General features: G+C 46.2%; 1 protein-coding gene across 3 annotated transcripts in view; it reads left to right on the top strand.

Moving 5' to 3' along the window:
• PITRM1 (pitrilysin metallopeptidase 1) overlaps positions 1 to 23,940 on the top strand; it is a 41,968-nt gene that overhangs the window by 17,299 nt on the left and 729 nt on the right. For 2 of the 3 annotated variants that reach the window (XM_081820505.1, XM_081820504.1), the window contains exons 12-24: positions 55 to 189; positions 9,839 to 9,977; positions 14,894 to 15,010; positions 16,060 to 16,192; positions 17,374 to 17,494; positions 17,597 to 17,673; positions 17,908 to 18,073; positions 18,314 to 18,414; positions 19,973 to 20,093; positions 20,822 to 20,893; positions 21,448 to 21,560; positions 22,689 to 22,814; positions 23,574 to 23,719. In XM_081820505.1, coding sequence (XP_081676631.1) covers positions 55 to 189; positions 9,839 to 9,977; positions 14,894 to 15,010; positions 16,060 to 16,192; positions 17,374 to 17,494; positions 17,597 to 17,673; positions 17,908 to 18,073; positions 18,314 to 18,414; positions 19,973 to 20,093; positions 20,822 to 20,893; positions 21,448 to 21,560; positions 22,689 to 22,814; positions 23,574 to 23,719 — 1,567 coding nt within the window. Of the gene's footprint in view, positions 1 to 54; positions 190 to 9,838; positions 9,978 to 14,893; positions 15,011 to 16,059; positions 16,193 to 17,373; positions 17,495 to 17,596; positions 17,674 to 17,907; positions 18,074 to 18,313; positions 18,415 to 19,972; positions 20,094 to 20,821; positions 20,894 to 21,447; positions 21,561 to 22,688; positions 22,815 to 22,926; positions 23,720 to 23,940 lie in introns of those variants that run through there. The other variant, XM_081820506.1, reaches the window with a different exon arrangement.

Below are 23,940 nucleotides of genomic sequence, written 5' to 3'. Positions count from 1 at the left end.
TGATGTAGAGTTCGTAGTGTAATGTGCATGTGGATGTTACGTTCTTGGTTGCAGTACATCGCCTCCTGCTGGAATCATGATGGGGACCCTGTGGAGCTCCTGAAGCTGGGGAGTCAGGTGGCTCGATTCAGACAGTGCCTCAAGGAAAATCCACAGTTTTTGCAAGAAAAAGTAAAACAGTATTTTAAAGTAAGGAAATTGGAGAATTTATGTTATGAATAAGTAACGTAATTTCTTAATTGTTAATTAGTGCTCATATTAACAAATTTAGTTCATTCTGATGAAATTTGGCTTTTTATATGAATATGTGAGTTTGTCTTTTATATATGAAGATATTATGCATGTGTATTAATTAACAAAAACATTTGTAGGCACTTTTGTTTTGTTTTGTTGAGAGATTATACTATCCGCTCAATTTTTTGGAAGGTTTTGATAAGAATTGTTCACTTGTCATTAAAAGATAAGTGGAATTCACCCATGAAAAAATACATTCCTGGGATTTCTTCATTGGGAGTGTTTTGCTTTTTTTTTTTTTTTGTCTTAATTACTGATTCAGTGTCTTCATGAGTTCCTGATCTCTTCGGAGTTTTCTATTTCTTCACCCTTCAGTCTTGGAAGGTGGTGTGGTTTTAGGAGTTTGTTCATCTAGGTTGTCCAGGTTGCCGTACAGTTCTTCCGAGTATTCCCTTGTGCTTATTTCTGTACTATCCGTGCTGTTGTGCCTTTTTCCACGTTGGAGTTTAGTCGAGTCTCCCTTTGTTTTTGGTGTATCTGAAGGTTTGGCGCTTTTGTTGATCTGTTTGAAAAAGTCTGATCTGTGATCTAATTTTTATGGTTTTCTTTGTTCTGCTAGCTTTGGCTTGATCTCACTTTTCTCTTTAGTGAGGGTGTGAAGATAGGTTACTCATGGGTCTTTGTTTTTAATGTATGAGTTAACTGTGTATGTGTCACTCTTCACGCTGGTTTTGTGGCGTCCTGCAGTTTTCAGTATGTTCTGTTCATAGCCTCATTTGTCTCCCGGTATTTTCTAAGATCCCCTATTACTTACTCTTTAACCTACTGGTTGTTTAACAATGTGTTGTGTCACTTGCATGTATTTGTTGGTTTTCCAGCTTTCCTTCTACGGGCATTCCTTGGAGACAACACATGTATGGTTCCTGAGCACAGTCATAAAGCGAATATCACAATAAAGCAAGTCAAATGAATGTTTTGGTTTCCCTTTGCAGAGGAAAGTTGTGTTTACACTACATTGTAGTCTGTTAAGCATGCAATAGCATTATGTCTAAAAAAAGCAACATACACATCTTAGTTAAAAAATGCTGCTAAAAATGCCAAACACTGAGCTTTCAGTGAGTCATAATCTTTGATGGTGGCGGGTCTTCCCTCGATGTTGATGGCTGCTGACTGATGAGGGTGGTGGCTGCTGAAGCTGGGCATGGCTGTGGCAATTCCTTAAAATAAAACACCGATAAAGTTTGCCACAGCGACTAACTCTTCCTTTCACGAACGATTTCTCTGTAGCAGGTGGTGCTGTTTGATAGCATTTTGCCCACAGTAGAACTTCTTTGAAAATTGGAGTCAGTCCTCTCAAACCCTGCCACTGCTTTATCAACTGAGTTCATATAATATTTTAAAGAATTTTTGTTTATTTTAGAGAGAGAGCAGGAGGGAGAGGCAGAAGGAGAGTGAGAGAGAACCCCAAGCAGACTAACTGCTGAGCATGGAGCCCAACGTGGGGCTCGATCCCACGACCCTGAGACCACAACCCAATTACTGGATCGTAAATAAGGTTGTTCCATTTTTTTTTTTTTAAAGATTTTATTTATTTAATTGAGAGAGCACAAGCAGGGGGAAGGGCAGGAGAGGGAGCAGCAGACTCCGCACTGAGTGGAAGCCCAATATGGGGCTTGATCCCAGGACTCCGAGATCATGACCTGAGTTCAGGGCAGAAGCTTAACTGACTGAGCCACCCAGGCACCCCATTTTAATTTTTGAGGAACCTCCATACTATTTTCCAGAGTGGCTGCACCAGTTTGCATTCCCACCAACAGCATAAGAAAGTTCCCCTTTCTCCACATCCTTGCCAACACTTGTTACTTGTGTTGTAAATTTTAGCCATTCTGACAGGTGTGAGGTGGTATCTCGTGGTTTTGATTTGTTTTTCCCTGATGATGAGTGATGTTGAGCATCTTTTCATGTGTCTGTTGGCCATGTGTATGTCTTTGGAGAAATGTCTGTTCATGGTTATTATGCCAGTACCATACTGTTTTAATTATTACAGCTTTGTAATATAGCTTGAAGTCTGGAGTTGTGATGCCTCCTGTTTTGTTTTTCAAGATTGCTTTGTCTATTCAGGGTCTTTTCTGGTTCCATACAAATTTTTGTATTGTTCATTCTACTTCTCTGAAAAATGCTTTTGGTATTTTGACAGGGATTGTATTAAATAAACAGATTACTTTCGTTAGTATTGACATTTTAACAATATTAATTCTTCCAATCCATGACCATGGAATGTCTTTCCATTTCTTGCATCATCTTGAATTTTTTTTTATCCGTGTTTATAGTTTTCAGACTATAGGTCTTTCACCTCTTAAGTTTATTTCTAGGTATTTTACTGTTTTTGGTGCATTTGTAAGTGGGATAGTTTTCTTTTTCTTTTTTTTTTTTTTTTTTTTTTTAAAGATTTTTTATTTATTTGACAGAGAGAGATACAGCGAGAGAGGGAACACAAGCAGCGGGAGAGGGAGAAGCAGGCTTCCTGCCGAGCAGGGAGCCCGATGTGGGGCTCGATCCCAGGACCCTGGGACCATGACCTGAGCCGAAGGCAGACGCTTAACGACTGAGCCACCCAGGCGCCCCAAGTGGGATAGTTTTCTTAATTTCTGTTTCTGTGGCTTCATTATAAGTGTAAAGGAATGCAGTAGATTTCTGTACATTGATTTTGTATCCTGCAACTTTGCTGAATTAACTTAACAGTTCTACGGTTTTTTTGGGTAGTCTTTAGGCTTCTCTGTACATGGTATCATGTCATCTGCAAATAGAATTTTACTTCCTCCTTACCAATTTGGATGCCTTTTATTTCTTTTTGTTGTCTAATTGCCATGGCTAGGAGTTCCAGTACTATGTTGAATAAAAGTAGTGAGAGCAGACCTCTTTGTCTTGCTTCTGACCTTAGGGGAAAAGCTCTCAATTTTTCACCATTGAGTATGATGTTGGCTGTAGGTTTTTCATATAAAGCCTTTATTATGTTGAGGTATGTTCCCTCCAAATCTACTTTGCAGAGGGTTTTATCATGAATGGATGTTGTGCTTTGTGAAGTGCTTTTTTTTTTTTACATCTACTGAAATCGTGTGGTGTTTCTCTTTTTTTTTTTTTTACTGACGTGACATATCATGTTGATAGTTTTGCAAATGTTGAACCAACCCTTGCATCTTGGAATAAATTCCACTTGCTTGTGTTGTATGATGTTTTTAATGTGTTGTTGGATTTGGTTTGCTAATAATTTGTTGAGAATTTGTGCATCTAAATTCATCAGATATTGGCCTGTAGTTCTCTTTTGTTGTGGTGTCTTTATAAGGTTTTGGTGTCAGGGTGATACTGGCTTTATGAAATGACTTTGGAAGTTTTTGTTCCTCGTCTATGTGTTGAAATAGTTTGAGAAGAACAGGTACTTACTGTTCCTTAAATGTTTGGTAGAATTGGCCTGTGAAGCCATCTGGTCCTGGACTTTTGCTTGTTGGGAGATTGTTGATTACTGCTTCCATTTCATTGCTAGTAATTGGCCTGTTAAAATTTTCTAATTCTTTCTCTTTTAACTTTTGGGAGGTTATATGCTTCTAGGAATACATCCATTTCTTCTAAGTTGTTGAATATGTTGGCATGTAGGTATTCCTAATATTCTGTGATAATTGTATTTCTGTGGTGGTGGTGTTACTTCTCCTCTCTCATTAGTGATTTTGTTTATTTGGGTACTCTTTTTTTTTTTTTTTAATTTTTATTTGCGAGAGAGAGAATGAGAGAGAGCACGAGAGGGAGGAGGGTCAGAGGGAGAAGCAGACTCCCTGCTGAGCAGGGAGCCCGATGTGGGACTCGATCCCGGGACTCCAGGATCATGACCTGAGCTGAAGGCAGTCGCTTAACCAACTGAGCCACCCAGGCGCCCCATTCTTTCTTTTTTTTGATGAGCCTGGCAAGAGGTTTATCAATTTTGCTGATCTTTTCAAAGAACTAGCTCCTGGTTTCATTGATCTTTTTAAGTTTCTGTTTATTTATTTCATTTATTTCTGGTCTAATCTTCATTATTTCCTTCCTTCTGCTGAATTTGGGTTTTGTTCTTTTTCTGGCTCCTTTAGGTGTAAGGTTGGGTGTTTATTTGAGAATTTTCTTACTTGAGATAGGCCTGTATTGCTAGAAACTTCCCTCTTAGAATTGCTTTTGCTGCCTCCCAATGATTTTGAACTATTGTGTTTTCATTTTCATTTGTTTCCATGCATTTTTTTATTCCTCTGTTTCCTGGTTGACCTATTTATTGTGGAGTTGCATGTTACCTAACCTCCGTGTGTTTGTACTCTTTCTGGATTTTTTTCTTGTGATTGAGTTCTAGTTTCATAGTATTATGATCAGAAAAGATGCATGTCAGATGCTTTTTCTGCATCTCTTGAATTGATCATATGATTTTTATCCTTTCTGTTACTGATGTGATGTATCATGTTGATTGCTTTGCAAATACTAAGCCACCCTTGGATTCCTGGAGTAAATCCCACTTGATTGTGGTGTATGATTTTTTTTTTTTAGCTTGTTGACACTTGTTTTATGCCCTAATATGTGACCTGTATTACTATCAGTTCCTTTATATTATTTTTTTAAATTTATTTATTTGTCAGATTGAGAAAGCGAGAGAGAGAGCACAAGCAGGGGGAGCAACAGAGGCAGAGGGAGAAGCAGGCTCCCCACTGAGCAGGGAGCCCGATGTGGGACTTGATCCCAGGACCCTGGGATCATGACCTGAGCTGAAAGGCAGATGCTTAACCAACTGAACTACCCAGGCATCCCAGTTCCTTTATATTATTAACTGTATTATGTATGGATTTGGGTGCATAAATATTTACAACGTTATGACTTCTTGTTGGATTGTACCCTTTATTATGATATAGTGCCCTTCTTTGCCTCTTGTTACAGTCTTTGTTTTAAAATCTGTTTTAAGTAATGTAAGTATTGCTTACCCTGGCTTTATTTTCACTCCATTTACATGATAAATGTTTTTCCATCCCTTCACTTTCAATTTGCAGGTGTCTTTAAGTCTGAAAGGAGTCTCTTGTAGGCAGCATATAGGTGGGTCTTGTTTCTTTATCCATTCCATCACCCCATGTCTTTTGATTGGAGCGTTTAGTCCATTTATATTCAAAGTAATTATTGATAGGTATGTACTTACTGCCATTTTGTTTCTTGTTTAGTGGTTCTTTGTTTAGATTTTCTCTGATCCTTTCTTCTTGCTCTCATAATTTGTTGGCTTTCTTTAGTGATATACTTGAATTCCTTTCTCTTTATTTTTTGCCTATCTATGCCTGGTTTTTGATTTGTGGTTACCATTAGGTTTATATATAACATCCGCATATAGCAGTCTATATTAAGTTGCTGGCCACTTAAATTTGAACACATTCTTTACCTCTCTCTCCCTAAGTATGTGGTGTTGTATTTTACATCCTTTTATGAATCCCTTGACTGATTTTTGCAGAAATACTTATTTTTACTGCTTTTGTGTTTTTTACTTTTCATGATCTCACTTATGGTCTTTCCTTTCCACTCAGGGTCCCCTTTACTATTTCTTGTAGGGCTAGTTTAGTGGTCCTGAACTCTTACAGTTTTTGTTTGTTTCAGAAACTCTTTAGGTCTCCTATTCTGAATGATAGCTTTGCTGGATAGTGTATTCTTGGCTGCATGTTTTTCCCTTTCAGCACTTTGAATATGTCATACCACTTCCTTTGGGCCTGTTCCTGCTAAAAAATTCACCCGTAGCCTTAAGGGGTTCCCTTGTATGTAACGTCTTCTTTTTTCTTGCTGCTTTGAGATTTTTTTCTTTATCAGTATTGACATTTTAATTACTATTTGTCTTGGTGTGGACCTCCTTGGGTGGAACTTTTGGGGTGATCTCTGTGCCTCATGGATCTGTCATCTGTTCCCCCCCACCACCAGATTAGGAAAGTTTTCAGCTATCAGTTCTTCAAATAAATATTCTCTCCCCTTTTCTGTCTCTCCTTTTAGGATCCCTGTAATGCGAATGTTATTCTACTTGATGGGAATCAGAGTTCGCTAAGACTATTCTCAATTTGCGTAATTTTTTCCCTCTCATGTGTTTAGCTTGGTTACTTTCCATTTCTCTGTCTTCCAGGTCACTAATTCGTTTCTCTGCTTCATCTAGCCTATTTATTCCATCAATTGTATTTTTTATTTTATTTATTGTGTTCTTCATCTCTGATTGGTTCTTTTTTCTCTCTCTGTGAAGGGTCTCACTGAGGTCATCCACTCTTTTCTTTAGTCCAGTGAGTATTTTTATGATCATTACTTTAAATTCTCAGTCAGGCATATTACTTAAATCTTTTCACTTTAGGTCTCTTGGTGTGGTTTGGTCCTTTCATTTGGGAAATATTCCTCCATCTCCTCATTTTGTCAACTCTCTGTGTGTTTCTTTGTGTTAAGAAAGTCAGCTATTTCTCTTGCTCTTAACCGTAGTGGCCTTATGAAGAAGAGGTCCTGGCGTGCCCTGCAGTGCAGTGTCCCCTGTTCCCCAGGGCCTGGAGCTTCAGGGAATGTTCTCCTATGTGTGTTGCATGTGCCTTGCTGTTGAGTCCTGGCCTCTTTTTTCCTTGAGTCCAGTTTTCTCTCGAGGCTCTCTTTGCCTGTTGTAGGCAGTGTTTGTTTCCCAGCAGGGGTGGGGTGTGTTTTAACTAGGTGTCCAGTGGTTTGCTTGTGAAGTGGAGCCCTGCCCCCACTGCCACTAGAACTGAATTCCCTCAAAACACATGCATCAGAGATGTGGTGTTGGCAGGGTTTGTGCCAGGCTTCTGGGGGAGGGAGCCCGCAGCGCCAGGACTGAGATGAGTGCTGCTGGGAAGGACAGATCCACCAAAGCATGGTGGAGGTGAGGCTTGGTGCCAGTTAAGTAAGGCGTGTCAGTGTGGTCCTGGTTCCCACAGATGGCCATTGTTTATGTGGGGGGTGGGAGAGGAAAGTGGTGCCGACAAGCTCCCTTGTTCCTGCAGGGAACTCTCCTTGATCCCTGTCTCTCTGGGCCACACTCTGAGATGAGCAAATCACTGTCCCTCCTGTCTGCCCCTGGCGGTTCTCCTACTGCTGGTTCCATGCTAGATCTGCACAGCTGTTTGAAGTGCTGTCTCTTTAAGGGTGGGATTCCACTTCCTAACACCCTCTGATGCTGATGTTTTAGATTCCAGACTCTGTGTCCCACTGGGTGTAAGAACTCAATGTTCAGCCCCTCTTGTTTTTACAGGCAGATGTTATGGGGATTCATTTTCCCCATTGGTGGGCTTCCCAGTGTGAAAGTCTGTTTTTCACCCTTCTCTGCATCACCTGCTCCCTCCCTGCCATGGACAGCCATGGTTTGTTTCTCTCCCAAACTGCGTCTTTGCCCTTCTTACCTTCTCTGATGTGACCTCTTCTCTACTTGGAGAGGAGTTTGTTCTGCCAGTCTTCAGGTTCTTCTCTGGGTTATTTACGTTGATGGGAGTGTTTCTAGTTGTATCTGTGGGATGCGTTGAGCTGAGGGTCCCTCCACCGCCGTCTTTCCAGCCGACCTAAGTGTCTGTTTTTGTGTCAGTACCATACTGTTCTGATGACTACGGCTTTGTAGTACAGCTTGAGATCTGGGATTATGATACGTCCAGCTTTGTTCTTCCTTTTCAAGATTGCTTTGGGCATTCTAGGTGTTTTATGATTCCTTCCAAATCTTAGGATGATTTGTTCTTGTTCTGAGAAAAATGCTGTTGGTATTTTGATAGGGATTGCATTGAATCTGTGGATTGCTTTGTAGTATAGGCTTTTAACAATATGAATTCTTCCAGTCCGTGAACGCGGTAGATCCTTCCATGTATGTCGTCTTCAATTTCCTTCGTCAGTGTTTCATAGTTTTCAGAGCACAGGTCATTTGCCTTTTTGGTTAAGTTTATTCCTGGGTATTTTATTCTTTTTGGTGCAATTGTATATGAAACTGTTTCCTTAATTTTTCTTTCTGCTACTTTTTTATTGATGTGTAGAAATACAGCCATTTTCTGTGTATTAATTTTACTGAATTCATTTATTCTAGTAGTTGTTTTGGTGGAGCCTAGGGTTTTCTATGTTTAGTATCATGTCATCTACAAATAGTGAAGTTTTACTTCTTCCTTATCAATTTAGATGCCTTTTTATTTGTCTGGTGGCTGCAGCTAGGACTTCCAGTACTGTGCTGAATAAAAGTGGTGAGATCGGACATTCCTATCTCATTCTTGATCTTAGAGCAAAAGCTCTCAGGTTTTCACCATTGAATATGATGCCAACTATTGGTTTGCCATATGTGGCCTTTGTATGTTCAGATATGTTCCCTCTAATCCCACTTTGTTGACAGTTTTTATCATGAACAGATGTTGAATTTTTGTCAAATGCTTTTTCTGCATCTGTTGGCAAATGATCGTGTTAATGTTATTGCTGAATGTGGTTTGCTGATGATAATTTGTTGGAGATTTTTATCAGGGATATGGCCTTTCGTTTTCTTTTTTGTAGTGTCTTCAGTTTTGGTATCAGGGTAATGCTGACCTCATAGAATGTATTTGGAAGCTTTCCTTCCTTTCTGGTTTTTTTTTGGAGTAGTTTGAGGAACTTAGTTGTTAACTCTTTAAATGTTTGGTAGAATTCACCTGAGAAGCCATCTGGTACCTTGACTTTTGTTTGTTGAGAATACAAGAACAATCACCTGAGTGTGTGGATATTTTGGTTGTTTTTATGATGGATTCTTTTGACATTTGCTCATTTGTTTACATTTGCTTTAGGGCATTTGTACTTGGTGTGTATGCCCTGGTAGACTGTCATGAATGTGGTAGAACTTACAAGGCTTTACCACAGGGGTTGGACTGTAGTGTCTATGAAGAGCAGCTTTGTTGTGCTTTATGCCATTATGGACACGGGGCATAGGTTTGGCACTTGACCTGCCATCTCTGTTACTCCAAGGTACTTAATATAAAGTTTATACTGTAGTCTGGTTCTCTTTCCTCCCTGTAGTAGCACAAATAGATGAGCAGAGCGTGTGTGTGTGCACGCACACTCGTACACATGTTGAAATGAATGAGACAAGCACATTAAATCTAACGTTTTTACATTAGGTGGACATTTAATTCGTCCTCATAATTTATGAAATGCTGAATGAAGAATTTAGTTCTAATCTTTGAGAAGTTAATACTCTAAAGATGATTAGATAAAGATTATATTATTTTATTCTGTTATTTCTGACTTAGACTAAAGTCAAAGATTTATAATGTAAAACATGTACAAGTAAGGTATAAAGAAAATGTTGAATGTTGGTACGTTTCGGGTTTAGGCATAGTACCCGTAACAGTAAGCATCCTAATAGTGAGAACCCCAGCATGTGTGAATGACAGTTACTTTGTGGTGGCCGGGGTGTCCTGTGCCTCAGGGGCTTTCTACAGGACCACCTTTGAGGGATGCTCTGTTATCGCTATTCGAAACGTGCGGGCTCCTCCTGCCCCAGAGTGCGGTACTGGAGGCTTGTCAGCGTGCTGGGCTCCAGGGAGATCTTGCTTCAGCTTGGCCTTTGTTGCTGTACCTGTTGCAGAATAATCCGCACAAGCTGACTTTGTCAATGACACCCGATGACAAGTATCCCGAGAAGCAAGCATGGATGGAGACAGAAAAACTAAAGCAAAAAGTCGACACTCTTTCCCTGAAAGACAAGCAGCAGATCTATGAAAAAGGTCAGATGTTTAATTTTGTCCTAACTCCCTAGCCTTCACCCGAACCCAGTGAACTTTGTAAAATGAGTGGATAGTTGGAGGCAAGTATCATTTCAACTAACAAATATTTATTGGGCACCAACGAAGGTCAACGTTGGATGTGATGGCTTTATCCCCATGCCCTCATTCTAAGGAGACCGATCCTGTAGTTTAGCAGGAAAGGCAAGAGTCGTAGGAAAGAGGCACACTAGTCCCCCCCCGATCTGCACCTTCTCGGTCCTCAGTTTCAGTTACCCGTGGTCACCCGCGGTCTGCAGGCAGATGGCACTCCTTCTGCTCTGTCGTCAGAAGGTCAGTGGTGCCTCCTGCGCCGCAGTGCCTGCATCCCCACCTCACTTCACCTCCCCACGGAGGCATTATGTCACCTCCGTTCGTCACAACAAGAGACTTTTTGAAAGATTCTATTTATCAGAGAGAGAGAGAAAGAGAGCGTGCACGAGCTGGGGGAGGGGCAGAGGGAGAAGCAGACTCCCCGCGGAGCAGGGAGCCCAATGTGGGGCTCGATCCCAGGACCCTGAGATCATGACCTTAGCCAAAGGCAGACACCTACCTGACCGAGCCACCCAGGCGCCCACAACAAGAGATTTTGAAAGCGACACAGAGACCATGTTCACGTAACTTTACGACAATTTATTGTTGTCAGTTGCTGTGTTATCATTAGCTGTTACTCTTGCTGTGCCAAATTTTTAAGTTGAACTCCCAAATTTTTAATTTGAACTCGATTATAGGTAAGTATGTATAGGGTTTGGTATTATCCATGTAGTTACAGGCATTCACTGGGGTGTTGGGAACATGCTCCCCACAGATAAGGGGGGGATTACTGTAGCTGCTTAAGGTTTATTCAATTACAAATTGTATAAGTACTTGCTATTTACCAGGGGCTCTAATATGCCACTAAAATATATGTTATGTTGTGATCCATAGTGAATTGCCAAGTGAGCACTGCATACAGTATGATTTTGAGTTCAGAAGAGGCAGGTCTCAGTGAAGGACAAAGGCCTCATGCTGGTCATGAGGCCCTGCTCAGGTCCGGGTGGTGCAGGCGTGGGTGAAAACCGAGTCAGTTACATAATTCCTTATTGTCTAAACACACGGACTGTTAGGCCCAGTGGTCTGCTCCAGAGTATTTGCCCAAGAGAAATGAAAGTATATGTCCACACAAACTTGAGGGTGCCTGGGTGGCTCAGTTGGTTAAGCGACTGCCTTCGGCTCAGGTCATGATACTGGAGTCCCAGGATCGAGTCCCGCATTGGGCTCCCTGCTTGGCAGGGAGTCTGCTTCTCCCTCTGACCCTCCCCCCTCTCATGCTGTCTCTCTCTCTCACTCTCTCTCAAATAAATAAAATCTTTAAAAAAAAAAAAAGTGTATGTCCACACAAACTTGAAAGAACCCACATTTCCATCAACATGGTATATCCATACCATGAAATACTACTCAGCCATAAAGAGGGGCAAAATGCTGATACACTCAATATTGATGAATCTCAAGAGCATTGTGCTAAGGGAAATTAGCAGGCACAAAAAATACCTACTCAGTGAGTCCATTTATATGAAACTGTAGAAATGATAAAACTCTACTAACAGAAGGCAAGTGAGCGCAGGGGGTCACCTGCAGGGAGCCAGGAAGGAACTTTCTGGGGGATGGAAATGTCCTCTATCGTGATGTGATGATTATATTACTATTTGTATTTGTTAGAACTTATTGAATTATATCTTTAGAACTGTGGATTTTGTCATATGTAAATGATATATTAAAATCTACCAAAGTAGGTATACAGGACACACAGACACCACCTACCCCACCAAAGTGGTAGTTGGCTGGGATTACGTGAGGGATTTATCAGGTTTGTCAGGTGGTAGAGTTGGCTTTAGATAGGAAGTAAGTAATGCTAAATTTCAGATGATTTAATCTCGTCAAGGCAGAGTTAATTTCAGCGTGTAACCTCTTACTCTCTATCTCAGAGTTCCTGTTTTGCATACAGCTATTCTAAGCTCTTCATACATTTAATAGCTAATCGTGAGTAACGTAATTGCATAATAATCACTTCTGTTGCGGGAGTGCCAGTGGACAAGTCCCATCTTCCTTTTCTAAATTGAGATATTGATTGCTTCTTGGCCTTTTGGCCAAGATCAACTGTAGTATCTGATGTATGCTCTATTGGAGCCCAGTATACCAAGTGGATTTAAGTAAGCAAGCAATTAGAGGTATCAGTGGTACCTTAACATGAGGTTCAGGTGTGTAGTACCATGCAGGGTGCAGTGATCACAACGCACTTCATTGACATCTGTCACCAGTCGCAATTTATTTTTCTTGTGCTGGGAAGTCATGAGATCTACTCTCTTAGCAACTTTCAAATATGCAACACGGCACTATTACCCAGAGTCACCAATGCTGTGCATTGCATCCCATGACTTATGTAAGTTTGCACCTTTTGACCCCCTCCACCCATTCCTCCCACCCCAACCACCAGCCTCTGGCACCCACCAATCTGTTGTCCATGTCCGTGAGCTTGGTGTTTGGTTTTTCAGGTACCACATATGAGTGAGATCATACAGTATTTGTCTTTCTCCGTCTGACTCATTTCACTTAGCATAATGCTATGTTGCCATAAATGGCAAGATTTCCTTCCTTTTCTATGGCTGAATAATAATCCATTGTATATATACATCTTTATCCATCGGTGGACACTTAGTTTGTTCCCACAGTGAGCAACACTGTAATGAACATGGAGGTACAGATACCTTTTCAAGATAGAGTTTTTGTTTTCTTTGGATAAACGCCCAGAGCAGAATTGCTGGATCATATAGTAGTTCTATGTTTGGTTTTTTTTTTTTTGAGAAACCTCCATACTGTTCTCCAGAGTAGCTACACCAGTTGGAATTCCCACCAGAGTGCAAGAGGGTTCCCCTTTCTCCACATCCTCACCAACACTTATTTCTTGTCTTTTTGACTTAAGCCATTCTGATGGGTGTGAGGTGATATCTCATCATGGTTTTGATTTGCATTTCCCTATGGATGAGAGATTCCGAGTACTTTTTCATATTTTTCTTGGCCATCTATATGTCTTCTCTAGGAAAATGAGTTATTCAAGTCCTCTGCCCATTTTTAATCAGAGTATTTGGGCTTTTTTTTTTTTTTTGCTATTGAATTGTATAAGTTCTTTTATATCTTTGGATATTAGCCCCTTATCAGATGTGGCCTGCCGGTATTTTCTCCCAATTCTGTAGATTGACTTTCATTTTGTTGATGGTTCCCTTTGCTGTGCAGAAGCTTTTAGTTTGATGTAGTCCCACCCATTTTGTTTTTGATTAAAGCCCTTTATAGCACAGAACATAATTCCAGGCCTAAGCAACAGATCGTACATTCCCTGAGTTGTCAGATTCTTGCCCTGGCCATGGAGGTGGGCTTGGTTCTAAGAAAGCCCGTGTACTCTGGTCCACACCCACATGTGAGTGGATGGAGGCCTGTGTTACAAAAACGTGTTTTTATTTTACAGATCACCACAGAGTTCCATTAGGTAGGAGGCCCTGCTAGTGCATTTAAGGGGTATTTCAGGTCAGTAAGTCTCAGTCGTGGACTTCCGTGGGAGCAATCTGCAATCAGAGTTTAATCTGTAGCTAACCACCAGTGAAAACAGTGGGAATGGGAAATTAATTTATGAAGACCTTGAAACAATCCTCCAGTTTGGGGTATGTCTGTGTAAGCGGTCATGCGCTGTCGTGAAGGGCTGTAGCGCCTGCCATGGGGAGCTTGTTGCCTGGCCGAGGAGAAGCTGCTGGGGATGGCTGTGCCGACCTGGGGCTCTGGAGAGGAGCTGTCTGGGGGAAGGGTGCCGCTCAGGATGACAGGTGGGCCTGGGCCAGTCTCGGATCAGGACACAGGGGCGGCAGGAAGCAGGCTCCCGCATACAGACCCCAGAGGTGTCGAGGGGCAGGGGTCCGCCAGTAGTTGATGGCGGAAACACCCAGGTGACGGAGGGCCCTGGGAAGTCTGCAGTAACTCACGGACCCTGCTCCTCAGTGCCTCCCGGAGGGGTCCCCCAAGGGGCCGGAGGGAGGGCGGCTGAGCCCTTTGAGGCAACAGTCCCTGACCTGTGCAGGGCTGCCCTGCAGGTCCCCCAAAGGGACAGGTGCTCGGGGACCTCAGGGAGGTGGACTTGGAGGCCAGCTCAGCCTAGCTCCTTAGATTGCCGTGGGAAATGAAGCTCCCATCTGTTTGTTTGACAGAACTCTGTAAACTGGGGGGTCTTCACTCGCATACCTTTCACTGCTGTCACCGGGTGCATGTGCCGAGCCTTTGGGGTTCCCTCCCGGACGGGCTGGGCGGTTCTGTGACTCCAGGAAGGAGGGGTCTCTCCCCTCTTACCAGATCGGTGAGGGCTCAGGCCCAGAAAAGCTGTGCTTGAGCGTTTCTAGAGTTTTGTGAAATTTATGTGATGACACAAGCATGGTGCTGAGATTAGTGCAGATGAAATCAGAATAGACAAGTATAAAAGTTACTAAATTTCAGTCCAGCAGGAAATGGGTTGAAAACCCTGGAAACAGTGGGTTGAACTTTCAAGGATTCAGTATAAAATGTGGGGGTGGAGGGGAAACTGCTTGAGCAAAGCCCGCCCCCCCCCTCCCCCAAGCAAAATAGTTGTGCGTCCAGCGAGGACAGGAGAGTTCAGGAAAGCACGGTGTCTGCGGCAGGTTCCCGCGCTTGGGAAGGGGTCTGCCGGGCACCAGCAGTGGGAGCTGAAAGCACGCTGCTGGCCGCTTGGGCTGGCCGGTTGTCCGCGGAAGCCGCTGCAAGCAGGTATGGGAGCACGGCGGCGGCGGACCTTCCCAGACCTTTCCGTGGCCGTGCTGAGCACTCTTCCCCCTGCTTGTCTCTAGGCTTAGAGTTACAGACTCAGCAGAGCCGACCTCAGGACGCCTCCTGTCTGCCGGCCCTGAAGGTGTCGGACATCGAGCCCAGCGTGCCGCTCACGGAGTTGGAGGTGGCCCTGGCAGGTCGGTCCACAGAAGAAGGCGCCACGGGGGGGACGTGTTCTGTGAGGCAGCTCATCGTGCTCTATTTATAGGCTTGCTCTTCACGGGGCGTGTGGGTGGGTTTTCCCGTGCGTTGCCCACGGACTTCGTGTGCTGGGATCTCTGTGCTTCCCTGGCGGGGGCGCTGCTTCCTCAACCACAGGGGGATCTGGCTCAGGCGGGGCTGCGTGGGACGAACTCCTTCTGGCCCGGCCTGCTTCGCGGCTCTGGGGGTGGGGGGCAGCATCAGCCCGTCGGGGCCGGAGTCCATCCTGGGCAAGCTGTGCCCCGGCATTGCACGGGGGAGGTCTCGACCACCTGCCGCACTCCTCCAGGGCGTCTCGCTCCTGCTTTCCCCCAGCTCCTCTGTTCACCACGGCTGGCGCATGGGGGTGCCCGCATGGGTGACATCTCTCTTTCTGGACCAGGCCTCGGGAGGGTGGGGGTAGCATCCCACTTGTGTTTTAGTCTCCCCCAGCTTTGGTTTATCAGTGAAGGGGTGAAGAGAATGAGTGAGGGTGAGTGACAGGTTGTGAGTCAGTGCCCCGCCCCCTCTGCTGGTTTGCGGTGCCATGCTGGTGCTGGAAGGACTGGAGCACGCAGCACGTGCCCCTGAGTGAGTCGGGACCCCGGAGGCCATGGGGTGCCAGGTGCCCAGCAGATCATCAGACCTGGGGGGGGCGGACAGCATTTGAGATGGGTGAGAGAGTGGGTTCGGGTGTCGCAGGCGGGAGCTCTCAGTCCCGTGTCAGCGTGCAGGGCTGCACGAAGGGGTTGTGGAGGTGGGGCAAGGCGGGCCTGGGCCAGCTCAAGCACCAGGGCAGCCTCAGAGCCCAAAGAACACTGCTCCTGTTCCAGCCCTTCCAAAGGCGTGTGTTATTTTAGTGTTGAAGACTGTCTCAGTGTTTACTATGAACAGGTAGTAGTCTTTGCTGAGAGAAAGTTTAAACACTCTTGAAAGGCACCAGCATTTTAAAAATACTAAAGAGTGATTTCACAATTCAAAAGTTAGCTGCCTTTTGTTTCTCCAGCTGGCAAGACCCCCGTGCAGTACTGTGCTCAGCCCACCAACGGCGTGGTGTACTTCAGAGCGTTCGCCAGCCTCCACACCCTCCCCGAGGAGCTCAGGCCCTACGTCCCACTCTTCTGCAGGGTCCTCACCAAGTAAGACACACACACTGTGGAATCAGGGCATCTTTGCATATTTTGTCCCTGGATTTTTCTGTATATGTAGTTATTTTTAGTGTATCAGCAATCACTTATCAGCATACAGTTTTAATTTAAAAAACCCATAGCGTTATTAAACTGTGTAAGTAAAATGTGTAATATATTTGTTGAGAATTTTTCCTACAAAAGCCATATTTTCATTTTAAAATGTAGAACTTTAAACCATTTATAAACCTAGAGTACAAGGTAATACAGTTACATCTATCTCAGCAACTTAGTTCCTTTTAAAATTGTGAAAATGATTGTTTTTTAATCAGAAAATGTAAGTAACTAAATCTGACGTGTAGGCACGGGGTAACCTTGAGAGGCCGGGTTGTGTGCCCTTCTCCACCAAGCTAACTGTAATCGCTACTGCTCTTGTAAAGCTGGTGTCTGGGTCGATGTGAGAACACGGGCAAGTACACGCAACCGCACCTCGCCATTCCTCTGCTGGGTCCCGGTGGCTGAGGGTGCCGGGCTGAGGGGCAGGCAGTCGGAGCCCGGACATTTCCTTTCCCATGTGCCGGGATGGTGAGGGCCAGGAGACTCTGTAGGGGGTAGGCTGGCCACCCCTCGTGCCACACGCACAGCCTTCCTGGGGTAGGAGCCAGAGGATGTGGGTCCCGTGCACCCTGCCAGGTGTCTGGGGAAGACCCCTCATTTGGACCTTCTCCATGTTCTCTGCCCTCCGCGGCTCCCCCTGCTGGTCCTTCTGAGGCACAGCCGTTTCGGGGGACCCCATGAGTGTCGCTGTGGCCCGAGTTACTTCTTATGTTGGGCACAGGATGTTTTTTGGAAAAGCATCACCCACCTGAGACGACTTCTGCTTTTCCTAAAAGCTCAAAAAGGTCTCCTTTGTGAGCGTGAGCATGTGGGCAGATGCCGTCCGTGCCAGGCTGTTCTAGAGGCGAGGAGGGCGGGAGCGCTAGGAAGACTGGCAAGCTCGGCCCCGCCGGAGCAGAGCGTAGTGCTCCCTGCGCACACAGCCTGGAAGCCGCCCGGTGACCTCCCTGAATGTGCCGGCGTCCGCGGGGAGAGGCGCACGGCTGCCCTCCGTAGCGCGGAGAATGGAGGCTGCGGCCCTGGCCCTGCGGCCAAGACCGCGCTGCCAGCCAGGGCCCCTCCGTTGCTGTTGACAGGCTGGGCTGTGGCCTTCTGGACTACAGGAGGCAGGCACAGCAGATAGAGCTGAAGACGGGCGGGATGGCCGCCTCACCCCACGTGCTGCCCGACGCCACGCATCTGGACACTTACGAGCAGGTAGCGTCATGCTTCCGCGTCCCAGCGCGCTCCAGAGCACGTCTCCAGCATCCTTTTTTTCCCTCTTAAATAATTTCTTCTTTTCTTTCTTTCATGATTCAGGGTGTGCTTTTTTCATCTTTCTGCCTCGATAGGAACCTACCAGATATGATGCATCTGTGGAGTGAAATATTCAACAGGTAACTACTTATAAAGACCTAATCATGAAGCTAGATCAGAGGACTGAGTCTGAAGTGCTGTGAAAGTAGGAGTTTTTACTCATTTCTTGGTTGTTGGTTTCTGAGCTTGATTTTAGTTGTAACTCCTAGGGGTATTTACATCATCTGAAAACTTACGTGTAATTAATTTTCCATGGTATTGAAAGGGATATGGGTGGGTCTCCAGGAACTTAATACGTTTTTCTTTTTACAAAGCCCGTGCTTTGAAGAAGAAGAACACTTCAGAGTGTTGGTTAAGATGTCCGCTCAAGAGCTGTCCAACGGGATCCCAGACTCTGGGCATCTCTACGCGTCCGTCAGGGCGACCAGGACCCTGACGCCCACGGGAGACCTGCAGGAGACCTTCAGTGGGATGGATCAGGTGATGAGCCACGTCTTCCAGAGTTGGTGACAAACTGTTTATATCCCAGAAAAGCTAACTCTGACCAAATTTTATAGGGAAAGATTCTCTTAATTCATCCTCCTTGTCCTACCCCTCCCAGCCCACCCGTCCCCCAGCCGGATTCCCGAGTCGAGGCTGTCTGGTTTCCAGACTGGGCAGGAGTGTCTGGTCACCCCCTGTCTGGGGGTCTGTCTCCAGATGTCGGTTTCTCTGGCTCAGGTGAGGCTGATGAAGAGGATCGCAGAAATGACAGACATCAGACCGGTGCTGAGAAAGCTCCCGCACATCCAGGAACACGTACTACACTGTGACAACATGAGGTAGCACCCCTCCCCCCACCCCGGGCTGTTTCTGCACAGACATCTTCTCATTCTTCCCGTTTCCTTAAGTGTAGTTTTTAGATTCTTCTCACTTGAAGCTGTGGTTACATAAACTTTAGCTCAGAGACAGTGTTTGGGGTAGGTCATAGAATTCATTCTAGACCTCAGATGTTATCATCATCAAGAAATCATTTTTTATGAGAAAAAATATTTTAAGTTTAGTTAATGTTGTGGAAGGTGGGAAGGAAAGCAAGCTAATTTAATCCTAGAACTGGAAAGTAGATTTCTTGCAAGTGTTCAGTTAATGTTGGTTCCAGAAGTTAATTGCAAGACAGGAAAGGTTAGCTTGCTTAAGAGCAGAGTAAAAACGCAGTTTCTCATGAGAACAGTTCCCTGATGGTAAGAAAACATCTGACATCGGTCACACACAGCCTTAAGCCCTCAGGGCTGTGAGTGCGAATGAAATGTTCAGGTGATTGACCGTATTTTCAGCATCTCACTAGCAAGGACACAGGTTTAGATTAGCTTGTAGTACGTTGTCGAGATCCCCAGTATCTTCCCGGGTCAGTTCTCGGGAATCCACGACCATCCGGGATGGCAGCACTGGTGTCCACTGCCTGGGGCACTTAACCACTCGGACCCTCTGCTTCCTTGTCCATAAAACACTACTGTGTAGATTTATGCAAAGAATAAATGACAGTTTCCAAAGCAGTTGGTGTAGTTCCTGGAATGTAGTTAGCATTAATATGGTGGTACCTGCTATTAAACTAAATTCAGGAGTGAGGGCCAAAAAGGAAAAGAGAGACACGGTCCATAGTCTGTACCATTCAAGTAACTTGCACATGACAGCAGGATTTGTGATTCTGTGGGATTTAGAAGAATTACATACAAATATGTTTTTGAGAGCACAGGAATTTTTTGGCAACTTAAACTTTTCCACTTTAATGACCAGTTCACATGTTCACATTGCTGATTCTTCTTCTAGACAGTCATGTAGGTTTTCTGCCTTCCGATAATGTAAGTCCGAAGGCATGGTAGGCAGATCTGTGTTCCGTGTTCTCCACGGGGCCAGACGTCAGAAGTGTGCTCCTGGCGTCCCGATGGCCCTGCCCCGGCTCTGGCCCAGACCTGATGGCAAAGCCTTTTTGGTAACTTGAAAGTGCGGTGGAGACGGTTGTATTACTTCTTTATCGGGCTCCTGTTTCTTCTTAATACTTTTATTTTTTTTTATTTTTTAAAGATTTTATTTATTTGAGAGAGAGAATGAGAGACAGCACAAGAGGGAAGAGGGTCAGAGGGAGAAGCAGACCCCCCGCTGAGCAGGGAGCCCGATGCGGGACTCGATCCCGGGACTCCAGGATCATGACCTGAGCCGAAGGCAGTCGCTTAACCAACTGAGCCACCCAGGCGCCCTCTTCTTAATACTTTTAAACATGATTTGATACCAGATGGATGTAGTGGTCCCTTTTTTGTGTTACTCATGCAGAATACCGAATGAGTAAAAGAGTGTTTTATTTTTATAATGATGGTTTCTTAGATATTTGTGATTTTTGAATAGGTGCTCCATGAATGCTACGCCTCAGCAGATGTCTCTGGCAGAAAAAGCAGTAGAAAAGTTCGTTAGAAACGTCGGTCAGAGTAAAACGGAACGGAAGCCGGTGCGCCTGAACGTGGTTGAGGTGAGCCCGTGCTCACGGGGTGGCGGCCACAGCGTGCGGTCCCAGGGTCTCCGGTGGCCCCTTTCGTTCCCACCACTGTGCCGTGCATGGGTATGATGCCCCCGATGCCCCCATGGCACGTGAGGAGCCAGGGTACGGCAGGGGGGCTTGCCCAGTGTTAGCTAATCCAGGAGAAAAGTGAATGCACAGCCTTCGGTCCCGTGTTCCCTTGTCACTGGAGCCTCGCAGTGAACACTCTCCTGCTGGGGAAGAGCGGCGGGTTTGAGATCCGTGATGCTAGCGCGAGAATGGCCCGAAAGTGACCCGAGAAAGCAGGCCTGGGATGCTGCAGCGCGGGGCTCGTTCTCCGGGTCATACCTAGCCCACTTCCATGACCGTACGGAGCGGCTTTCATGTAGCTCACCAGAACAGTCCAGAAGCCTTCTCCTGGAGAAGGCGCACAGTCCGCAGACTGTGAGCTGATGCTCGTGCGCCTGTGACCCTGTCGGGCAGAACAGGCCTGTCTTGCCGGAAGCAGAGTCCCTGAGAAGCCGGCCTGCTTCTCCTTCTCCCTGACCGTCTGGAAGCCCGTACAGAAATCCCATCTGTTTCAGACAGTGTTACTGGAAACACGGAAGCATGTGTGCCCCAACACTTGTTATTGGCCGTGAGTTTCCTAGACCATACCGTAGCCATGTAAGGTGAGTTTGGGATTTTTCTCATTTCTCTTGGAAACATTTTATTTTCAGAAACCTGCACCCAGTGGATCCAATGGAAGCACCCATGTTAGCGGCCCCCAAGTCATAAGGAAGCTGATAACGGTAAGGAAGCATAGTCCCTGTCCCCTTGGAAAGAGCGGTTTCCCATCTTACCTGTGCCCTGTCAAGTGTGGGGTGGCCGGTGCCTCAGCCATGGGGGCCTCTCCCCTGCAGGCAGGGGTGCAGGCCCTGGGCCTGTCTGGGGCCCCTGTGCTCCCCATGCCTTCATCCTGCACGGCAGATTGCCGAGTCGGGGGTGTCACCATCAGCTGGGCACCGTGCACCCCTCTCCCTGCTCTGCTTTGGTGGTGATGGCTCTTGGTTTGGTTCATCAGAGGATGGCGATTTAACATATCTCGGGGGGGAAAATGCAAAGATGAGGTCAGTCACTTATGGATGGAAACTATGTAGGAGGAAATGTTTCTAATTGAGGAACTGTATTTTGAAGCCTCGGGTCAGGGTTTTGGAGTATTCCATTGTAAAGTGAGCACTTGTGTGGAATGACAGGATTGCCAGTGCTTTGTCCTTAGCCATGAGCACCTGATGACAGTGGGGGCGAGTGGGGGGGTGTGGGCAGCCCGCAGGAGGAGCCAACACGGCCGGCCTGTCCTCCTCAGGACCCCACCTTCAAACCGTGCCAGATGAAGACACACTTCCTGCTTCCATTCCCAGTGAACTACATGGGCGAATGCATCAGGACTGCCCCCTACGCAGACCCAGACCACGCCAGGTACGGGGCCAGGGGTGGGCAGGGGCTTCCCGGGAAGGGGACGGGAGGGCAGGGATGGCTGGTGGGCACGCAGGGCCCAGACACGCAAGGCTGCTTCTGGGTTCAAGGGAAAGGACGTTTCCATGAGGGAAATAGACTCACAGGATGGTGTTCAGCAGTGTGGTCAGTTTGTTACCATGTTCCTGGGAAACAAACATGGGTTCTGTATGTTGAGCTCTGCAGACTACGGATACGTATTCTATTAAACAGATTTAAAGCATGGAGAGGTTATAAGAAGGACCCTGGGTAGTAGGAGTATCGATTTTTTTTTCCCCCTTTCTCTGTGTAATTTTCTAGCAGTGACCTTGTGTTCCTTGTGTAATTCAGAATGTTCAAAATTATGTGGCAGGTAAGCCCCTCAGGCCCTGTTTGGGAGTGGGGAGCCAGTCTGCATAGGTCTGGCACCACAAACCCACGATATGAGCAGCTCCCCCACCACCGTCTTCCGGGGACACCTGTTTGCTCCTCCAGTTAGTGTCTGGACTTAGACCAGTCAGGGGAGAGTAGGGCCCCACTCTCTGTCCTGTGAAGGTACTTGCTAGAATATTCCTTTTCTTTTGCAGGGCACCCCCCATAACTGCACTTCTGTTGCGAGTGTAGGACTCAGAAGGTCACTCTGTTGGAGTGTGTTTTCTTAGGGCGGATACCTACAGAAATCTGGTTAAGAGCTCTCTGTGTTTTGGTAGAGACACCCGTGCACACACCAGTGGGGGGATTTAGAGAAAGGATGGTTTGTACGTTTGCCTTGAGTGATAAAGTTTAGTAATGTGTTCCTTGATCAGGTTGTTAGTGTCCCTGTGTGCTGTAGCCAGGAAGGGCCTAAACGTGTCTGAGGGACCTTCGCGTCCCCCACCACCTTTCCCCACAACCCTCGTTTGAAAATTCATCTTAGGTTTTTCTCCTCATGTTTGTTCTCGTTCATTAGGAAAGGGGAGACCAGGGTGTATCTTACTGTATTTTTGTTTTTACCCAATGTAAGACAGCGAGTTTTCACCTAAGAAAGACAGCAAGTACATGATTATATTACATCCGATACTTCCCTGCCAGGCCTGTGGTTTTTAACTTGTGCTTTTTAATCATTCATTTCAGTCTTAAGATCCTTGCACGCTTGATGACTGCCAAATTCTTGCATACAGAAATTCGAGAAAAGGGTGGTGCTTACGGTGGAGGCGCCAGACTCAGCCGTGACGGGGTGTTTACACTTTACTCATACCGGTGAGTCTGAGCGCCGCGTCTCCCCGGCTCCACTAAGCATCCGCGGGTCACTGTCTTACATGTTGAGATCAGCCTTTGAAGACGTGTTTCCCCTTGTTTCTCATTTCCTCAGCGCGTCACCACACCCAGCAGCATCCTCTCGGTTGTCCGTGTCTAGGAGCAGGAGTACATAATGGGAGACTTTGGCTTAAATACGCCCGCTACCAGACACCCAGATTCAGTTACAGAGGAGACCGGCCGAGAGCTTTCTGGGCTCGTGTCCAGCACAGAGGCTCAGTGGGGTGCCGGGCACTTCGTGGTCACGGCCCTGACTCTTCTTGCCCCTTTTCTTTAGAAAGTTTCCGAGGACACGGAGTATTTAGAATACTCTGCGGGCAGGATGAGTTTGCTGCGCCTCTGATGCAGTCTGTCTCTGCTCCCGCCTCACCACGTCCCTGGGCGCTTGGAGGACGTGTGTGTGCTTGTAGAGAAGGACGGGAGCGCGGCTGTGACCCCGCCCTCGGTGTCCGCTGCGGGGCGCATGCTGCTGAGCACAGAGCAGGAAGCGAGGGCGTCGAGCTCTCCGGCCCCTTTATGGGGGGTTATTCGTCTAGTCCGCGTGTGTCTTCAGGATGTGAGGGGTTTTACTCAACCATTCTTAGTGTCTCTCCGTGAGTCGTCTTCCCTGTCCACCTGATCTCCTCTCTTCGCAAAATCAGAGAGGTGTATTTAATAATCTGGTGGTGAAGTAGGTCAGCATGGGTCTCTCTGGTCTCCTAGGGATCCACGTTCCACAGAGACGCTGCAGTCTTTCTCGAAGGCTGTGGACTGGGCTAAGGCTGGGAGGTTCACACAGCAGGACATTGACGAAGCAAAGCTTTCTGTTTTCTCCGTCGTGGACGCCCCCGTGGCTCCTTCAGACAGAGGTATTTGGAGTGAACAACACAGTGCACCTGATACCTGGTGTTGCCACAGTACCCCTCTTCCATCCTCCTTTATGATGCACGGATGTCCCCTTTGAACCAGAGCTTCTCAGTGTTGGCCACTCGCAGCGGGTGGCATTCTGTCCTCTCAGAGCTTGAGTGATCTGAGGCCCGAGTCTGGGGGAGGGAGCCACTCTGACTTGGCCTCCACCCCCGAGGGGAAC

Source organism: Leptonychotes weddellii, chromosome 5 (assembly GCF_054177405.1).
Source record: "Leptonychotes weddellii isolate Sample4059 chromosome 5, ASM5417740v2, whole genome shotgun sequence".
In the NCBI taxonomy this organism is placed as follows: Eukaryota; Metazoa; Chordata; class Mammalia; order Carnivora; family Phocidae; genus Leptonychotes; species Leptonychotes weddellii.
The sequence above is the reverse complement of the archived record's forward strand: the minus strand, read 5'-3'. Positions and strand labels throughout refer to the sequence as shown.